Source organism: Dysidea avara, chromosome 4, assembly GCF_963678975.1.
Source record: "Dysidea avara chromosome 4, odDysAvar1.4, whole genome shotgun sequence".
In the NCBI taxonomy this organism is placed as follows: Eukaryota; Metazoa; Porifera; class Demospongiae; order Dictyoceratida; family Dysideidae; genus Dysidea; species Dysidea avara.
Window position 1 is genome coordinate 6,791,818 of NC_089275.1, and position 19,889 is coordinate 6,811,706.

A 19,889-nucleotide genomic window follows, 5' to 3' on the forward strand; every position below is an offset into this window, starting at 1 on the left:
ATAGAGCATTCATTCACTTTATAGAACAGTCATTGCAAAAAAATAATTAAATTAACAGTGGTACTAAACTATACAGCAATAAATACTTTACTGTTATATGAATTATGTGTGCATGTATTAATGCTACAATACAACTGTGAAGGGAATTTTCTCCCTGACCAATGTGCTGCTCACCTTGCTAACTCCTTGATCTGCCCTTGAGGGCTGCTTTATTTTAAGTAGTCGATAGGGACCCGCCGATTATGCTCATAATTTTACCTATTATGCTATGCTGCACTGCTAAAAAATTTACCTATTATGCTTAAATTTATGCTCAATACTTACCTATTATGCTCAAATTATGCCCAATTATTTATGCTTCAGTTCTCATGCTCTGCTAATAATTTCCAGTTTGTGGATAAATAATAAGTGGTTGAAGCACAAACTTACTTGTCAAAATGAATATTACAAAAAAATCGATATACTCTAATAGAACAGTCAGTTATATGATTGTTCTATTAGAGCTACTGACTGTTTTATTAGAGTATATCGATCTTTCTGTGATAGCTACTTTTATAAGCAAGAATTCACACTATTACACAAATATTCTACCTATTATGCTAGCATTATGCTCAATGCTTTTAGGCGCCTATTATGCTCATAATTATGCCAGCATAATCGGCGGGTCCCTAGTAGTCGGTTTCTTTTATTTTGTTGATGTATTTCCAGAGATTGAATCATTGGAGTTGTTACAGTAGGTGACATAAAAAGTAGTGTTGTTCCAGTTCTTAGTACTGGAACTAAGTAATTCCAGTACCAGCAATTTTATTTTAGTTCCAGTTCTAGAACTAGTACTGGAACAATAATTTTACATTTCTCAATACTGGAACTGGAACTAGAACAGTAATTAATTTTCCTAAATGTGACTGGGCCTGCGAAAATAGGGCATGTGGGTACATGATTTTTGCCTGCTTTTTCAAACTTCCACCACTAATAATTTTTCATATGATTATGCTATGGCAATGCAATTCTTAATTCTTAGTAAGCATTTCGTTGGCTTTTTGATGTAAGTTACAGAATGCAAATATTCTGTTCCAGTATTGAGATATGACCTGTAGAGTGACAGTGTGTAGTTTGTGCCCACATGCTCTGTTTTCGCAGACCCAGTCACAAATACTGGAACTAGAACTGGAACTAAAATGAAAATTTATCAAGTACTGGAACAATAATTTTACTTTTCTCAATACTGGAACTGGAACTGGAACTAGAACAATAATTAATTTTTCTAAATACTAGAACTAGAACTAGAACTAAAATGAAAGTACTGGAGGAACTAATACTGGAACTGATTCAGAAATTGGTCATAATCATTTAGTTATTATCAATAAAAATAGCAAATACGATGCCCATTGCGTGACTACAGTTAGTGTGCTGATAAAAGCAAGAACTGATAACTGATAAGTATTCAATAGAATGATGCAAAAGCTATAAACACTGGGCTTAACTTGAAGACTGGACAACTGGACTCATGCCTTATATAAATATTCAGGCTTGGAGAAACCATTACATTGTTAGAGTTAATTCTTTCTTGTTTCTGAGGTCAAATTTAGCTTTTAATTTTGAAATATTGAACATATAAAGAAATGATATTGCTATATACACATGCGTAGAATATGCAAATGAACCTATCAACTTTGCCCACCAGCATTGTTTGCTCATTAATTTTTTCTAGGGTTGCTTTACAAAATAACAACTTGTGTTAATGTTTTGAGCAGGAATTGTTTGTTAGTCAACCTTGAAACACATGCAAAATAGCTGTTAAGAATTGAAGTATTAAATACTTCCATTTACAGTTAAACTCTTACCTCTGTGTGTATGCGTCCACTATCCTTCTTGTTCTTAATATTTAATATTGTAGTAGTGACATGCATCCTCGAATACAAGCTATAGGCATTCGAGTAGGCAAAATTAAGTAGCTGTAGTTTATCTGTCGATCTTGCTTTTCCATATACAAGCTGTAAGTTGACAGGGCCACCTACATGTATAGTCTAAATTTAGTGCCGCTGTGGAAAAAATACTGTAGTTACAACCAGTTTACTAAATACTTGCAATAAAAAGAAAGAAATTTGTCCAGTCCATGGTCTATCCACTAGTCCAGTCCATGGCTTGTCCACTGGTCCAGTCCATGTGGTCTGTCCACTGGTATAGTCCACAATCCAGTCCAGTGATTATATACACCCAATGCTACACTGAAGTGAAACCACTACCTGTCATTCTGAAATGTGTTTTTATATCTAGTTTATACTGTTTGATAATTAACTTCAAATCATCCTTCATAATCAAAGCCTTGGAGCATCAATGCCTTGCATGTATAGTTAGTTTTGTAGTAGTTGCTCTGCCTAGATACATAACCCATAGTTTAGCACACACTGTGCATTGTTTTAGAAATGGAGCACTAAACTAATTATGCAGAACTAAAAACAGAACTGTAATCTTAAGGTTGTAGTTCTGTCTACATTTTGGCTTTATTTATGATCATAAATGTGACTGGATTTGTGAAAAGGGATGATTAATAATCATTTTAAAAACCTGTACAAAAGCAATAGTTTTAAAATGATGATGTAATAAAACAATCCATTTTTTCATCCTATATAATGCAAAATCATAAAATAAAATGAAATGTGATTTTGTTGTGTCACCTATTGTATTCTGACTTCCTATGTTAAAGAGCTTCAGCCTTTTGACAGGTCCCTAGCTAGGACAGATGATGGGCTTGTGTCAAATATACCAACATAATAAAAACCATGTATTATGAGATATATAGTAGGCTAGAGCAGTGGCGGATCCAGGGGGGTTTCATTGGTTTCCACGGAAACCCCCTTTGAAAAATGATTGCGTAACAATTAAATGTTTTAATTATCGCGGCGTGCGTCTCGATCGAGATACTGTAATTAGAGCAGTCACAGTAGCTACTAAAGTAGTGTGTAGGAAGTTTTTATGTACTATTACTAGGTTGTGACCTTTTTTTTTTTTTTTTTTTTTTTTTTTTTTTTTTTTTGGTCTCACCTTACCAAACCAGACGATGTAGTGCAAACGTTTGCGTATCTCATGTCAATATATATCTCCACCTTCTAAACTGGAAACCCCCTTTATAAATTCCTAGATCCGCCACTGTAGAGTGCTATGCCAACATAATGCTAGCAATATTTCAAACTACAGAAGTTAAATTCCTTAAAAATTAATAGATTCTCCCTAATAGAGCAGTCAGTGGAAAATGCAAACTGTAATAGAGCAGTCAAAATTAATGCATTGTAACGGAATAGTCACTTTGTAGTAAAATACTCAAATACAGCATTTACTGATCAAAATGTTACGATCGTTAGACTACCTTTGAGGACTGTGAGATCAGAGAAGTGATCCTACTTGCACCTGTAACACCCCTGAATCAGTGTTTATTTTGTATCCAGCCATATCTTTTTCCTCCAAAATTTTTTGGTATAATATAAGATTGAGACACTCTAACAGAATAGTCACTCTAATAAAGCAGTCACAGTATTAGGGTAGTGTGTATATATAGCAACTCATGTATGTACTTTATCAGTGATAAATGCATATGGGGTGGGCAGCCATTGTTTGTACATACTGTAACAGCCTTACCATTAATATAATATTATATATATATATATATGCTATTGTTAGAATGTCTGAAAAGCATACTTCAATAATGAAGTTCCTATGATTATGCCATGGTTATGGATATTTACATGGATGTTCTATCATAGATATTATATCTATGGTTTAACTTTATTATTATTAGCACTTTACAGTGACCAGCACTGAAGGTCTGACAGCAACATGTGCTGCAGCCTTAATACCTAAACTTTTTAATACTCGGTTTACAGAAACGGATTTTCGTTACACTACACCGTTACACTTACAGCATTGACAGAAACCGAGACTGTTGAATGGTGTGGACTACCGTGGTTTCAAGGGCCAATCCGTGCTTACAACTATGCTAGGATGCCGATCGAGGTACGCTATAATTTATAAAAGCTAAGGACGCTGAAATAGGGCAAAATGTGGTTTGTTGGGAAATCAGCAATCGGATCTGCTCAGTCATGTTTAATGTTGTGTATTTCATCAGTCTGTGTATTCCTCTATCTATACGATGAGGTCAGTGGTGAGCGAATTGAAATGACACCAGCACTAACACCCGAGAGTGACGTCACAGAGAAGTTTACACCCCCTAGGCCTGAACTAGCACCCAAGGGCGATGTGACAAAGAAAATTACACCAGTAGCACCCACTAAGAGTGATGTGACAAAGCAGGCTACACCAGTAACACCCAAGACTGATGTGACAAAACAAGCTACACCCGTAGCACCCAAGAGTGACACGACAAAACAAACTACACCATTAACACCCAAAGACTGATGTGACAGCCAGTACCAGTCTTAGTGTATCAAAATTTGAACTTACTGAATTATTTTAAAAAAACTTAGTGATTATAAGATACCAACATTTTACAAGGACGATTTGAGTAACTTTTCTAATTCACTAAAAGACAGCATTATTACTGCCTTTGGCATACCAAACTATTCTCCAAACTTCAATAGTCAATTTTTAATTTGTACTGGTCAAGAATTGGCAAGAAGGTCAAATATAACTAATGAAGGAATAGTAGTTATGCCTAAACACTTCCAGACTTCTAAGAGTATGAGTTTTCAACAGACTGGTAAAACTGCTGCAATACTCAGCTTCCCTGGATCAGGTAACGCATGGGTGAGACAACTAATAGAGACCACTACTGGAATTTATACTGGTTCATATCAAGATTGTGATAATAGTTACACCATTTCAGGTGGTATGATTGGAGAAGGAGTTTATACTGATAATGTCATTGCTGTTAAGATGCATAATACTGGTCTAACTGTACTACAAAGGTCTGCACTGCAGTGGTTGTATAAGCACATAATCATTTACATTGTTAGAAACCCCTTTGATGCAATACTTGCAGAATATAACCGATCACAATCAAGTCACAAGGATCATCTCATAGCTCATGTTTCTACCGCTACAAACTTTGGTGGGTATAATAGAGTAACATATTGTCTAGTACATGAATTAGCTACTATGTACTATGAATAGTTTTACAAGATAAGAAAAGGAAATCATCATTAAAATTTAATGCTCTATTAGAAAAGCTCTAAATTATTTTAGCTTGCATCAGAGCAAATCAATTTTTTTGGGATTTTTTTGTTCATTAGTGCTCTTTGAGCATGAAATCAAGACTCACGGTAGTGAGGCGCGCGGCCAAGAAACTACGAAACGCACGCCCAATTAAAAGACGCGGCCACTACTGTGAGTTATTTACGTGTAGGGTCGGTTTTGCAATATTAGCCCTGGGTTATGCAACATCTCTCAATGGATTTGTACTGTGTTACTTAATAAAAAAATCTTTAGTCGTCATCGTTTTCTTGCGACCTTGCTAAAATAAAAAATATAGCCATATTTAGACATATTTCACTTTATTCTCTACCTTGTGTTACACGTATCGTCACGTTATACCAGTCATCTTACCCGTGTTTGTACCGGCCATCTAGGCCTGACATTATCTGATTCTGGTTAGTCCTATGCGTATTTTCTCCATTCAAACCTGTAATCCCTACAATAACTTTTAAAGACACGATGTGGACACAAGCCCTTAGGCTAATGTCTGACAAACAAGTTGCGAAAGCGTGCAGACCCGTAAGTTCCCTAGGGAAGGAGTTTTGAGCAGAAATCTTTTAGAGTCCATTTAGTGCCACGCCCCATGTGATCATTTATAATCGGCAGATGTCTTATAAACAAGGTGTGAATTGTGTAGGGTATTCACTACAATCACAGAATGCTAGTTCGGAGAATGAATTGGAGACATGTAAAACTCAACTAAGTGAAGAACAAAAAAAGAATGACTACCTAATAGATATGGTAATGTACATGTGCAGTGTACATATGTTTTTATACTATTAGAGTATTATTCATTAGTATGTATTTTATTATATTAGAGTATTATTAATTTTGTACATAGCCCAAGACAGCACATTGGAATGCTCTGGAACAGAAAGATATGGAATGTGATCATGCCTGCAAAGAAAATCAAGGTATGTTAGAAAATACACAAAAGAGTTGGGCTGTAAGAAAAGATACCACTCATTTAATTTCCGCAGTAGAACAAAAGAACGACTTCCTTCAACAAGAATTACCCTCTACTGAGAAAAAAGTAAACATAATTATGAACTGTGCAGTGTAGTATATTCCTATCATCTACTAGATTTCCAGAGCTTATTCTGATGTGGGAACACCTAAAAAACAACTGGTACAGAAATATCATTGTGAGACGGCATTAAATAAGAATCGTCACAATCAGGTGATGAAATCAAAGAACAACATTCAAGTACTGTGTCGTGTCTGTCCTGATACTGCAAAAGATACAAAATCTAAAATTGTGGTGACTCCAAGTATAGATGATGATGCAACTGTTAACGTGGCTTGGAAAGGCACAACAAGGACTCTGAAAGTTGATAAAGTATTTGGAGAGTGCTCAACACAAGAGCAGGTAATATTCATCAGTGACATATTACATACTTAGTTAGCCTTAAAATACAAGTTACAGGATGAAAACATCCTTTGTCAATACTGAGATATGAGATGTTAAGTGGCAGTGTGTAGCTTGTGCCCACATGCCCTATTTTCCTAGGCCTGGTCACATATATCACCAACATTTATTTTGAGTATTTGTATGAAAATATTGGGTTTTCAGATATTTGACGAAGTGCAGGGACTGGTCACGTCATGTACGGACGGATGCAATGCATGTATTATTGCCTATGGTCAGACTGGGTCTGGGAAGACATATACCATGAAGGTAACACATTAAGGATTGAAATACACTACATGTATTACACATTCTACAGGGAACAGATGCTAACCCTGGCATCAATAACAGAGCCATGAATAAGCTTTTTCAAATTGCTGACATGAAGTATGGAGATTGGATTTACAATTTCGAGGTGTCTATAACTGAGGTTTACATGGAGAAAGTGCATGACCTACTTGGAAGTAGCCCTGGGGCAAAGCTTTCCATCAAACAAGGAGCCCAAAGCTACTTTGTAGAAGGGCTCACATGGTTACCAGTTCGCAATACAAAGGATATGAATCAGGTATTATAAAAGATGATGCATGGGAAAGCACTACTCATTACTGCTGTTTCAAAGGTGTTTGCCAAGGGTCATAAGAACAGAGTAGTAGCAGCAACCTCCGTAAATGATGAGAGCAGCAGAAGTCATACTTTATTCTCTATCCAAGTCACCAAAAACAACTTGACAACTGGTATTCGGACTATGGGTAAGATAGGAACACATTACAGTAACACGCATATCCACACACACATATATAGATTTTATACTAGTGTGCACATCATTAATGCCTTAAGTTGTAGTACTTAATATTGGTGGTCATTGTTTCGTAGGCAAGTTAAATTTGGTTGATCTTACTGGCTCAGGATGTGTCTCATCATCACAAGTACAAGGAGATCGTCTCAAAGAGGCTCAGAGTATCAACAAAAGCCTTAGTGCCCTTGGTGATGTAATCAACGCCCTTTGGAAGAAGAGTGCACATGTACCATACAGGAACTCCAAGTTAACCCTCATTCTATAGGACTCTCTAAGTAAGTTGTAGTTTTCAAAATAGTTCCAGCAAACCACACACATTAATTTACAAGCCCTATATAACAACAAATAAACCAGCATGACTAAGGTAGATACTAAATTTGCAGTTTAGGTGATGATCCCCTTGTTGAGCTCAAGCACTTTCATAGCAATGATTCCTACTATGTAGCTTGTAATCCCATGCACCATGTTCAAGGTTAACAGATGGTGAGGCTACAAAATAAGTGCATATCAAAAGTATTTGTCTCACCACTATAATTCACTTTACAATAGAACCTTTTTTGCTGGAACATTAAAAAACTTGCACATGAGACATAGAACTACAGACACATTAAGACATAATAAAGGGTCTTCATAACCCTGAAACCTTATGTATATAAAGTAGTCTGGAAGCCCATCAACACAAGGGGCATTTGAAACAATGATCGTGTTAGTATACATCATTTAGACCCATGAAATTAGGATACCTCACTAATAAGGGAACTTTTCATGGACAGGTTCCAAAGCACTACAGCACAATGAGCCTTATCCGAAATTACGTCACAAACATAAAATGGCCGCTGTAGTGTGGGGACGTTCGTAAAATTTGTATGGGTGACTATGGGGAGAAAATTTTTGAACGGAAATATCTCAGTCAAGACGGAAGATATCGAGCTCTAACCAGCAGGTATGGTTATAAATTAGCTGAAAGAATAAGAATCTAGCGTTGTTTTGAAAATCAACCGAAAATCGCTTTTACGTACTTATTGTAATATCTTATAGCCATACCTGCTAGTTAGAGTTCGATATCTTCCTTCATTGCTGAGATATTGCCGTTCAAAAATTTTCTTCCCATAGTTGCCCATACAAATTTTATGAATGTCCCCACACTACAGCGGCCATTTTTATTTCTGTGACGTAATTTCGGATAAAGCTCGGATTGTTCTGCAGTGACAGAGGTGTCCATCTCAGGGTGTCCATATTGAGAGCTCATGTCTTCAGCATCTGAAAAATTGGTACCGACTAGGGCTGAGCGATACTGCCATTTTAGTATCACGATCGATACTAAAGCCACTATTCACGATACTGAATAGTTCACAATACTTACATATAAGTCAATCATAGCTGCTGCTACATAGCATATTGCTCAGCATTCCTGCAGGAAGTCCTTATAAGGTGATAGCAAACTAGCCACTATCATCATTGTTTACAGTAACAGTTATTGTAACACATGCTTTGAGGTTGTTATAGTGTTCACACCTCTCTGCAGGGGAAACCAGATGGGTGGACTTAATCATTTACAAGGATTCTTAGCCTAGTATTGCATAACAAATGGATTTTCAATGACAATAATGTACAGGCATGGTATCACGATAGTTAATAACAAAATATCGCGATATCGATACTTTCAAAATATCAACGGTAGTATCGCTCAGCCCTAGTACCGACCTGCAAAATGAAAGCAAACAAAGCCTCCAGCAGCCATGCTAAACACAGCTATTACCACCCAGCAAACCAGCACTGAGATGCCTGTGCACCACTCAGGCAGTTGAATCTTGTGCAGGCAAATCCTCCTGGGGTAGGACTAGTGGATCACAAGGAGAGGTTGCTGAACCTGAATTTCCACAACTACCCACATACCACTAAAGGTTAAAAATTTGCTTTCCCAATAAATACCAAAGTACATTCCTACGTACATATACATACATACATACATACATACATACATACATACATACATACATACATACATACATACATACATACATACATACATACATACATACATACATACATACATACATACATACATACGTATGACACACACACACACACACACACACACACACACACACACACACACACATACATACATAAATACGTATGACACACACACACACACACACACACACACACACACACACACATACATACATACACACATACACACATACATACATACCGGTACATACATACATACATACATACCGGTACATACATACCTTTTTTTTGCGCCACACACTGAATATTAAAAAAGGCGGCCAAATTACCAGCCAATTAGAGTTAAAAGAAATCAATTTATGATGCAGCAAGAGTGAATGTAGAACACAGCTGAAAGATAAAGGTTCGATGTTAAACTTTTGTTAATTCCAATTAGTTGTATATCAGCATTCATTCTTGGCCGCTTCAGATATCAGCTATTTCAATTGCCAGTTACTTTCATGGGTGCACTTTTCTTGGCCGCTCCAGATATCAGCTCTTTAAGTTACCAGTTATTTTTACTTTTATGAAGTCTTTCCCTACAACTGAGCTGTTTTTAATTACATTGGTACTTGTAGTATCTTTGACGCGCCTTTTTTTACAGCGAAGGTGTTTTTGAGGTGGATAATATTATTCATTATAATACATTGCTCTTTCAATACATATTGGCAAGCCCTGCTATGAATATATTTGCACTTATATGGTTTTATTTGCTAGATAAACTGTTAGGTGACCAGTCTTTACCATTGTACTAAAGCAGTCATTGGTTCATTTTTAAGCAAGAACAGAACATAGCAGTCAGAATGGTGTGTAATAGAGTACTTAAAACTCATTTGGTCCACATATATCACAGCAGGTTAGTTATTGACACCAGTTGGATGTGAAGCCAATGACAAGTGTCAATAACTAATTAAGATATCCTAAAGTGTCACTATAAGCAACCTGTTGATAGGGCTAAATAATCAGCTACCATAAGTGTAAAATGTGTGCCTTTGGAGCTCAATTACTAGCACAGGTTCATACTATGCTTGAAACAGTGAGCACCAAGTGTATAATTATTTTAGTGATCTGGTATTGCCAGTGGTAGAGGAAGTAGTGGGAATGGCAGGAGGATGATCAGAGTATAGAATCTCTACTGGAGGACACAGCTCCCTAGAAGCTATAGCTAGTCTCAAAGTTTACCAGAATCAGTTTATAGGTACAATTTGAAGCACAAGCAGCTCAATATATACAGTATCAAATGAAGCAGGAGGTGAGCTTTTGCCCATAATTTTAGTGTTCAGACACCTTCAAGTGTAAAGATCCTTATTGCTTGGACTTCCACTGCGATAAATGGTTTATTTATCAAGCAATTTCATCATTTTGTTGAACAACTGAGTTTTCAATTATACTGGTATTATGCTAAAACAATAATTACGTTTCACCCTCACTCTAAAGATGAGAGGTTGGTGACTTGGTTGCAGAGAATAGCTGCTTAGAGAATTTGCCCCAAGATGTTGTTGAAGGAGGTAGTAATCAGGCCTTGTGAGAGTGAACAGATTTATAAAGAAGTATTATGGGACAGGAAGTTGGTACGATTTCTATGTCCCAAGGGGTGGTTGTGAAGGAGAAAAGAGGATCAAATGATTTAGAGTTGCTTGACAACATCATTGCTTCTGCCATGGAGCAGAAAGCGGGACAAACTTTGGTAACGTCGGTGCTCTTAGAGGTCTCTCCTTTACTGTAGTTCTTCATCACTAACTGTTTCCTGTCACCCCAACTCAAGTTGCGCACCTGCAAGATCTTGAACAACATGGAGTTTAGTCAAACTCTCCAGTAATTACATAGTTCCTTGCCAGAGGTGAATGTAATGCCATCCATCTGCCATTTCTGAACTACCATTGAAACATGCTAGCAGCTACCAATTCCCACTCCACCCTGTATTCACCCTTCCCCGTTGTCCCACTTCCCAACTGACTGTAATTAGCTAATTATTGTTGTGTATGCTTAATAATTCCACAATTACTAAACTGGCTGTTGTGAGTGCTAACTGCTAAGGCTCATGGCCTTATTGTTACTGTTTTGTGAATATTATTAAAGAATGCACCCACTAAAGTAAGTAGAGTAGTTGAGAACCTTGGGATTCAATTTCTTCATACAAACATCATTTGTATGGTATGCTACACTGTTACTACAACTTTTTGTTTGAGTTTTTCTTGTATACTAGTGAGGGAGACCTCTGTATTAGTACAAAATGAGCAAGTGATATTGTCACAGGGCTGCATTTCAAGAAAAAAAGTTCCTATCAATGTTACAGTGGGTTTAGTTTTGGTCCCTTCACGTCGGCCTAAAATCTTTTAAATCCTGTCGTTGTGTTCAGCCTGAAATAGGCTGAGATGTGTGCTGCTAAAGAATAGACTCCACAATTTGCTTGGTCTTAATATGCGACAAGTTTTGCGTAAACTGACAATGAAAGTGTTTTTGCATGCTGTTACAATTGGTTCTGTAGAGTCGTTGCTCAACGTCTGATGGCCATACAAATCAACATGTAGATAAAGGAAAAGCTGGTTTACACTAAAATGCTGTCTGCTTTTGTGTAATTCTCCAAAATAATGTGTTCATAACCACTGCACAGTTGTCTCTTTAAAGTGGTGGCTAATTGATAATTTCCAGTGTGAAGAATAGTAAATATTAAATCTCAGCACAAACTGAAGTGAATTACTCACCAGTTTTTCAATTTACAAATGTCGAATTTTGGGGATAGTTTCAGGGATATTGGGAATACTCAGACTAACTGAGCAAGTGAAGTGTTTTGATTACTGGCAAGCTAAATACTTGTGGTGTCTGACTACATAGACTACGCTGTAGCTGGCTACAAGAGTTGTGAGTGTACAACTTGACCCACACAATCTTTTGGTAGTCTGTTGCAAATAGCCGATTTTTCAATAAGGATGTAGGGCGTCTTACTGGGGTGCTTAAAGTTAACCACAAAAGCCTTTTTCTATCTACTCCAAAGTATTTTGACATCACTTTTGATTAGCTGTTAATTCCATATACTTTGGTGGAGCAATTATTGATACAGAGTTTTAGAAGCACTGTATTGATTGATCCTTGTTTGATAGTGCTGGATCCGCCAATGAGGTTAATAGGCTGAAATATTGAGGACCTGTTAATTATGACATCATTTTGTGCAAGTTGAGTTAAAACAGGTGAGATGAGAGCTCTGTTGTGAGATGTATAGCCACATAAAATGTTTAAATTATTTTTTGCCTTGTAGTTATTAACAAGTGCTGTATTGCTTTACCAACTAAGCAGGCAACTAAGTAAAGGTAGTTTCACATGTGATAGCATTAATAGTGGTGTTTTTCCCTTCACATAAGCATCAATTCTTACAGTTTTAGCAGTTGTAATTGGTGTTTTCTTTGTACTTTTCTTTCTGGTAACATTTTGGTGGTCTAACCTTTGTTTTCCCTGCTTTCTAGACTATGTGTAACAAATGTTGTCATATGTGAGCAACTGTTTATACTGCTACATATTAATGTCATGCTTCATGGTATCCACTACTAACAAGGATTGTCTTAAATAGCACTCCTCAAAGTTTATAAAACTTCATCAGTTGGCCAGAGCTATGACTTTCCAGAAGCTTTGGCTGTCTGCATGCATGAACTGTGTCCAGAAATGTGGTGTCAACATACAGTACTCACTGTCTCTGTAGTGTTCAGAATGTGTCACTGTAATTGTAATTTCTGACAATGCCGTCTTGAAGTACCAGATCCCTCTTTTGTAGTTGTGACATACAGCAGGGCGTAAAATTCCTCTTTGCTACTTCAAGGACACTTGTCATTGTGCTGCTTACTGGTTTTAAATGACATTGTCTTAATGGCCGTTTCCTTTCTAGAGCATATGTAGTCAATAAGCAATCCTGGTATGTGTTAATTGCCATTCTTTTAGATCACTTGGTGTTAGACTTGGGAGATAATTTAGTATTAGATACCTATCGTAAATAAGATAACGAATTTTGCTGATCAAGATATTAGTAAATTATTGAAATCAACCACAGTCAGTCTCTAGTGTCAACAGATATGTAAAATTGTGTTTACAGAACAGTCCTGTATAATGAATTAATTAGTTTGATGATGTGGAATGTGTCAAAGTCTAGTTCTGCTGCAACCCAGCTTATTTCGTGAGACAATCATGTCCATTTTATCAGGATTATGTGCTACTGTCTGTAAGCATATAATTGTACGGATCTAAGCCCGTTACTATCTACAGACTTACATGGAGCCATGCCCACTATCTGAGTGTTATCATAAAACTTATTATCTTCTGACAGGCCAGCTTGTTTCGTGAGTCACGTCCACTTTTAGGGAATGTTTAATGCTGTTTGTAGGTATACGTGGAACCACTCTAATTTATCAGTAGGGCATGTTAAAGTTTTTACACATCCACTCACTTATAGAAAACATGTTTTTCTGTTTATAAACTTACACGGAACCATGAAATTCAGACACATTATACCTTGAAATAATATATTATATTGAATTACACTAGTAAAACGTGTGGTGTACCTTAAAATCTTGTCTCCATTGATCAAGAAGCCACAAAATGTGTATGCGGCATTACTTTGTAACCATATTTTTGCAGAAAATTTTTATTGTTATGCATATAGTCAAGCGCATATTTCTTTCCTGTTTTCTAGGTAAGTGTACAAACAAATGTGTCTTTGTATTCTACAAAACATCACAGTATGTATTATAAATCAAGTGGTTAAAGGCTGATACAACCATACATACATGTATACAAAATTATATAAAATTACACTTCTCTTTTCAAACAGGTACTACTTGGAGCCATGCAGTATTGAACCTTTCCAAAATATGGGGATACCATATAAGGAGATACTTAGGTTCCAGAAAGACTCCACTGTTAGTTGTAAAATATGAAAACTTGCTCACTGATTTACATACTGAATTAAAAAGAATAATGGAATTTTTGGACTTTCTCTACACAGAAGATGACTTACAGTGTACCATCAAATCTACCATTGAAGGTTTTCACAGAAAACATAGTAACGTTACTGACCGATATACTCCAGAACAAAGAAGACAGGTATTGGCACAAATTAACTTGGTTAATAAGGTATTGCATCATTACAACATAACTTATTGACAGAGTTATTACAATGTACTGTGTGTATCCCTTTGTTTGTATAATATAGTGATCGAGCAGGCCCAGTCACAATTATTTATACACACTAACTAGTGATGCAGTGATCTGACTTGTATTTATTATTATTATTATATTGTGTTAAGTACAGAACTCAGATTGAGTATTATATGTACAAATTTACAATGTTGTTCTTAAATTGATTAAAAAATTCAGCTTTAACCACCGATGATGGTATAAACTGTTCCACATAGTAATAGTTGATGGAAAAAATGAGAATTTGTAGGAGTCAACTCTGGTTGCTTGCTGAGAAAGCTTGTAAGAGTGACCACGGAGGGTACTGTGTAAGTTTGAATATGTTAGGGGTAAGCTATGCTGCACATACACAAGACCGTTAATTATTTTATACATCATCATCAATTTTTGCTGGTTTCTTCTTACATAGAGAGTGGGCCAGTCTAGTTGGTATAACATATTTGTAATGCTCTCATATCTACCATAGCGATTCATAGTAAATCTAGTTGCTCTTTTTTGAATAGCTTCAATACATTGTATATCCCTCTCTGACAGTGAGGTGCCCAGATGGTACATGCATATTCTAGAATGGGTCTTACAAGGCTTTTGTAAAGAGAACTTTTCACCCTAGTTGGGCAGTTGTTAAAATTTCGTCGTAGGAATCCAAGTACTGAGTTTGCTTTGTTCGATATGATTTGAATATGATCTGTCCACTTTAACTTATTATTCAGGGTAACCCCTAAATATTTGGCTTGTTGTACTTCATGTATCTCTATGCTTTGAATGAGATATTGGAAATGAATGACATCCTTTTTGTTTGTGATTCTTAAAAATTCACATTTAGGAGGGCTAAAACACGTATTCCACTGTATGTGGCACATATATCAGGAATTGTTGATTTGTCAACTGTTATTATAGCTATTATACTGTTAGTTACTTATGACTGTTCCAACGATGCTGAGGATTCCTTACTCTTTCAAATCAGTGGTATTTGTGGATTTATAAAGATTTCATCAATAAGTTTAACTATAGAAGTAAATTTGTATAAATAGAAACATAAGGCTGATCCAAAGTACTAAAAGTATTACTCTTTCCTGTCCATGATCCACCTCAACACCTGGTAACACGAGTATTGACAGAAGCCCTTAAAGCCCTTTGATACCCTTCAAGCAAGGCTTCTTTGAAATGAATATGGCCAAGAGCCCTTAAGTACTGCAAGTCACAATGAGTTCCTTATGGGCTAAAATGTGGTCATACAGGAACTAAGGACATTTTTGATGGACTACCACACTCTCATCTTTATTATTCCCTCTTGCTAGCAGCACATGTAGGAGGCAAAGGAATAGTTTGTGAAATTCTTAATAGCTGCACCTTAGCATTACATTGCATGACGTTGCCATACTGTCCTTACCAGTAACCTGTTTAAAGTGTACCACAGTTATAGGATTACATAATTATGACCATGCATGCAGTGTTTATAATTTCCATCCTTCTAACATGATATTTAAGACAACAGCAACACAGAACTGAACAGACACATACAAATACAGAACAAAGGGTACAAAATATAAATGAGAAATCAAGTATGGTACACAGGCATTAGAAAACCAAAGGAGGGAAAAACAAGCTACACAAAAACACATGAACAACATAGTTAACTAAGTACAAAAACGTATTAGCAAGATTAACAGGGAATGTATCTAATCACTAGAAAATCTGTCACTACAAGTATATAAGAAGAAATGAATTTTCTAATAATAATATGTGACCAGATTTTACAAAACCGATCCAAATCCCACATCAGGCAAAATCAAACTAATACCACCAGTAAAAAAGCCTTAAAACTTTTTTGTGCACTGACTTTCGGATGAAATTTGGCCAAAAAGTTTGGGTGTAGCTAACTATATGACAAAGATTATTTTTGATAGGGAGTCACCTCAGATTTGACCATGTGACCTTTACAGGCAATTTAATGAGTCGATTTTGCCTTTATTTCATGTTTGTATCATCCCAAAATCCACAAACGTGATGTCAAATTTAAGCTCTTACCCTAAAACAATAAGTTGATTTTCCAGAAAGCCTACATGTAGCTTGCTCTGTTCTACAAGATACATTGATTTTGGTGGTAAAATGTGCCACCTGCCTATGCACACGCTTGATCTATATTACAGATGGAAGGTTAATATGTATATACTTATACAGTATGACAATTAACTAAAGCATGATACTTAGGGGTAGATCAATGGACTACCATGGTTGTTATTCTGCATGGCATGCAGGTTTATGTACAAGGTACCAATTAAAACTTGATTCACAAAGTTTTACTTTTTTGATAGCTATGAATGCATTTCTTCTGGTTCTAATTTTTTTTTTGTATCATCAGGGGCATATCCAGGATTTTTCAAAATGGGGGTTTCCATGCAGATTAGTTTGTATAAGTTACAGGTGCAAGAATCTGGGGGTATGGTCCCCAGCTGCTGACGGATTTATAATACTTCATAATCTATTAATATATAGGCATTCCAGTATCTGAGTTTGTTTTTTTAAATCTCCATATATTACCCAATAGAACCCTGGCACAAAATAACATGCATTTAACTTGGGATTACACCATCATCCGACCTCCTATGAGGATGAAAATCTCTATGGGGTTTGTCTAAAGCTCATTATTGTGGAAACCTTAGTTTTGTTGTGTGAATTACATGCAATTAAGTAAGTTTTGTGTCATTTTGTAATCCTCTAATGTTTGCAGAATACTTTGACACTAATAACATACTGTCAGATGTAAGGAATTCACTGGTGCTTACTTTAATGTGTGTAGTTGCTTTAGTGATTTTCAGCTACACATTCAACAATTTTTTGATGGTTGTGTCACCAACTCAAAAGTATAAACCACTTCAAAGTCGGCATAACAAAGCCATAATTGAACCACAACTCCACCTTAGGTAGCGTTGCAACATTGTGACACCTCCACTTTAGTTGTGTTTACCTTTACAATTAATTTTGCTAAGATACTCTCATTACATGTGCAAATTTTCAGTTAGAAGCAACTAGCTGCAGTTCCAAGACAGTCCTGGTTACCAGATGACTTCCTAAATCAATTGTGCCAATTTCCCTTGGGGAGCAACCAGAGAAAATGTATCTTTTAAAGCACTGTGCATGCCAATAATCGATCTATTTCTGAGATTGGAAATCAATACTCTATTTATTGACTTGTATTGAGCATAATAAAAGTATATTTTTCAAAATTTAAAAATCAAGCTGGAATGCCTACTTATGATGTCACAGATGGTATATACAGTGGAAACTGTCTAAGCCGGTCACCTTCCAGCCAAGATTTCTTGGCCTTAATAGGCAGGTGGCTGCTTTAGACAGGTAAATTAGTGTATAAACTTCTCACTAGGAGAATTTAAAGCTGGTCTTTTTAAAGAGGTGGCCTTTCTATACAGGTGGCCGCTAAGACAGGTTCCACTGTACTATACAGTATTTTCAATACATATCTTTAACATACATGCTTCATGGTTCCCTTTAAGTCGTAAATAGGCCTGAGTCAAATATGCTTAGGGACCCGCCGATTATGCTCATAATTTTACCTATTATGCTATGCTGCACTGCTAAAAAATTTACCTATTATGCTTAAATTTATGCTCAATACTTACCTATTATGCTCAAATTATGCCCAATTATTTATGCCTCAGTTACCATGCTCTGCTAATAATTTCCAGTTTATGAATAAATTATAGTAGCTGAAGCACAAACTTATTTGTTAAAATGCATATCACAGAAAAGATCGATATACTCTAATAGAACAGTCAGCTATGTGATTGTTCTATTAGAGTTACTGACTGTTCTATTAGAGTATATCGATCTTTCTGTGAGGGTTATAAGCAAGAATTCATACTGTTACAAAATATTCTACCTATTATGCTAGCATTATTCTCAATGCTTTCAGGCACCTGTTATGCTCATAATTATGCCAGCATAATAGGCGGGTCCCTAAATATGCTTAATTTTTTGTTCATCAATTTCCCAAAATTTTCACCCATTATGCTCTTCTGTGTTCCCATTATGCTGAACATTTCTTACAATTGTCTTGGAACATTTTAATCAGTGAATGCTTTACTAAAGTGACCCACCGTTCTATTAGAAAGTATCACTCCAAGTAGCTTTTAAAATATTCTTGAGTGCTCGTTGCAGTTTATACTGACTGCTCTATTAGGGAGTATCGATCTATTTTCATGGAATTAAGGAGGCCTGCATCAAATATGCCAGCATAATAAAAAGCATAATAGGCTGGAGCGAGGGCTGGAGTGCTATGTGGATATTTCCAACTATGGAGCTTAATTTCATGTAAATAGATCGATACTCCCTAATAGAGCAGTCAGTGGAAACTGCATTGTACATACCGTATAGCTACGTAAAAAAATTTCGAGGTGGAAAATTTTCATAGAACACCTTTTATCTACGAAAATTTTCCTCCGAATCCAGTAATTATAATTAGCTATTGTGACTGCCTAGCTACGAAAGTTTTCCTCCGAATCTTGCCATAATCGCTCATTTACGAAAGTTTTCCAACTCCAAACTTTTTACGTATACGGTAGCTCCTTAGGTCGACACTCTCTAATAGAACAGTCACTTTATAGAGAAATACTCTAATAGAGCATTCACTGATTAAAATATTCCATGATAATTAGACAATTAGGAGCACAATGCAAGCATAATAGGAACACTGAAAGAGCATAATGGGTGAAACTTTTGGGAAATTCCTGATTGGATTAAACTTTGAGTAGGGAAGCGGTGATCATGCCGGCATAATTTCGAACATAATGGGTATGTGTGGGAATCAGGAATTTTGAGGTGATTATAAAACTTAACAGTAGGAGATTGCAGATTGCAGTAGATTGCACAATTCCGTTAAAAAATCGAGATACTCTAATAGAGCAGTCAGAAACTCTAATAGAGCAGTCACTGAATATTATTTACTCTAATAAAGCAGTCACATTGAAATGAAATACTTTAATACAGCAACCAGCTAAAGAATTCAAGACTATTTGAAGTTAAACATCAATGAAAATGGCCTGATACAGCAATGAACTGACATTATTGGCCATTATGATGGCACAATTTTGGGAATAATGGACAATTCTCAAAAGCATAATAGGGGATTTTTTGAGCACTGCTCAAAAGCACAATGCTCAATTTTTTGGAGCATAATAGCTTCATGCCTAACTGTGAGCATCAGTCCTCAAATTAAGCTCCATAGTTTGAAAATAATAATATTCACGTGCCTAATATTCACGT

At 36.1% G+C, this 19,889-nt stretch overlaps 1 protein-coding gene across 1 annotated transcript; it reads left to right on the top strand.

Annotated features, from left to right (window-relative positions):
- Positions 1–3,914: 3,914 nt before the first annotated feature.
- Positions 3,915–14,783, top strand: LOC136253219 (kinesin-like protein KIFC3). Its single transcript, XM_066045845.1, has 10 exons — positions 3,915–5,065; positions 5,846–5,949; positions 6,050–6,122; positions 6,189–6,241; positions 6,293–6,577; positions 6,782–6,886; positions 6,936–7,181; positions 7,236–7,365; positions 7,490–7,687; positions 14,245–14,783. The coding sequence occupies exons 1-9, from the start codon at positions 4,666–4,668 to the stop codon at positions 7,675–7,677; spliced, it is 1,584 nt and encodes a 527-aa protein (XP_065901917.1). The 5' UTR covers positions 3,915–4,665; the 3' UTR covers positions 7,678–7,687; positions 14,245–14,783.
- The last annotated feature ends 5,106 nt before the right edge of the window (positions 14,784–19,889 follow it).

Coding starts and splice junctions, on each gene's coding strand:
- LOC136253219 (XM_066045845.1), top strand. CDS start 4,666: ATGCCTAAACACTTCCAGACTTCTAAGAGTATGAGTTTTCAACAGACT. Junction 6,887..6,935: donor GGAAGACATATACCATGAAG/GTAACACATTAA, acceptor CACATTCTACAG/GGAACAGATGCTAACCCTGG. Junction 7,182..7,235: donor ATACAAAGGATATGAATCAG/GTATTATAAAAG, acceptor GCTGTTTCAAAG/GTGTTTGCCAAGGGTCATAA.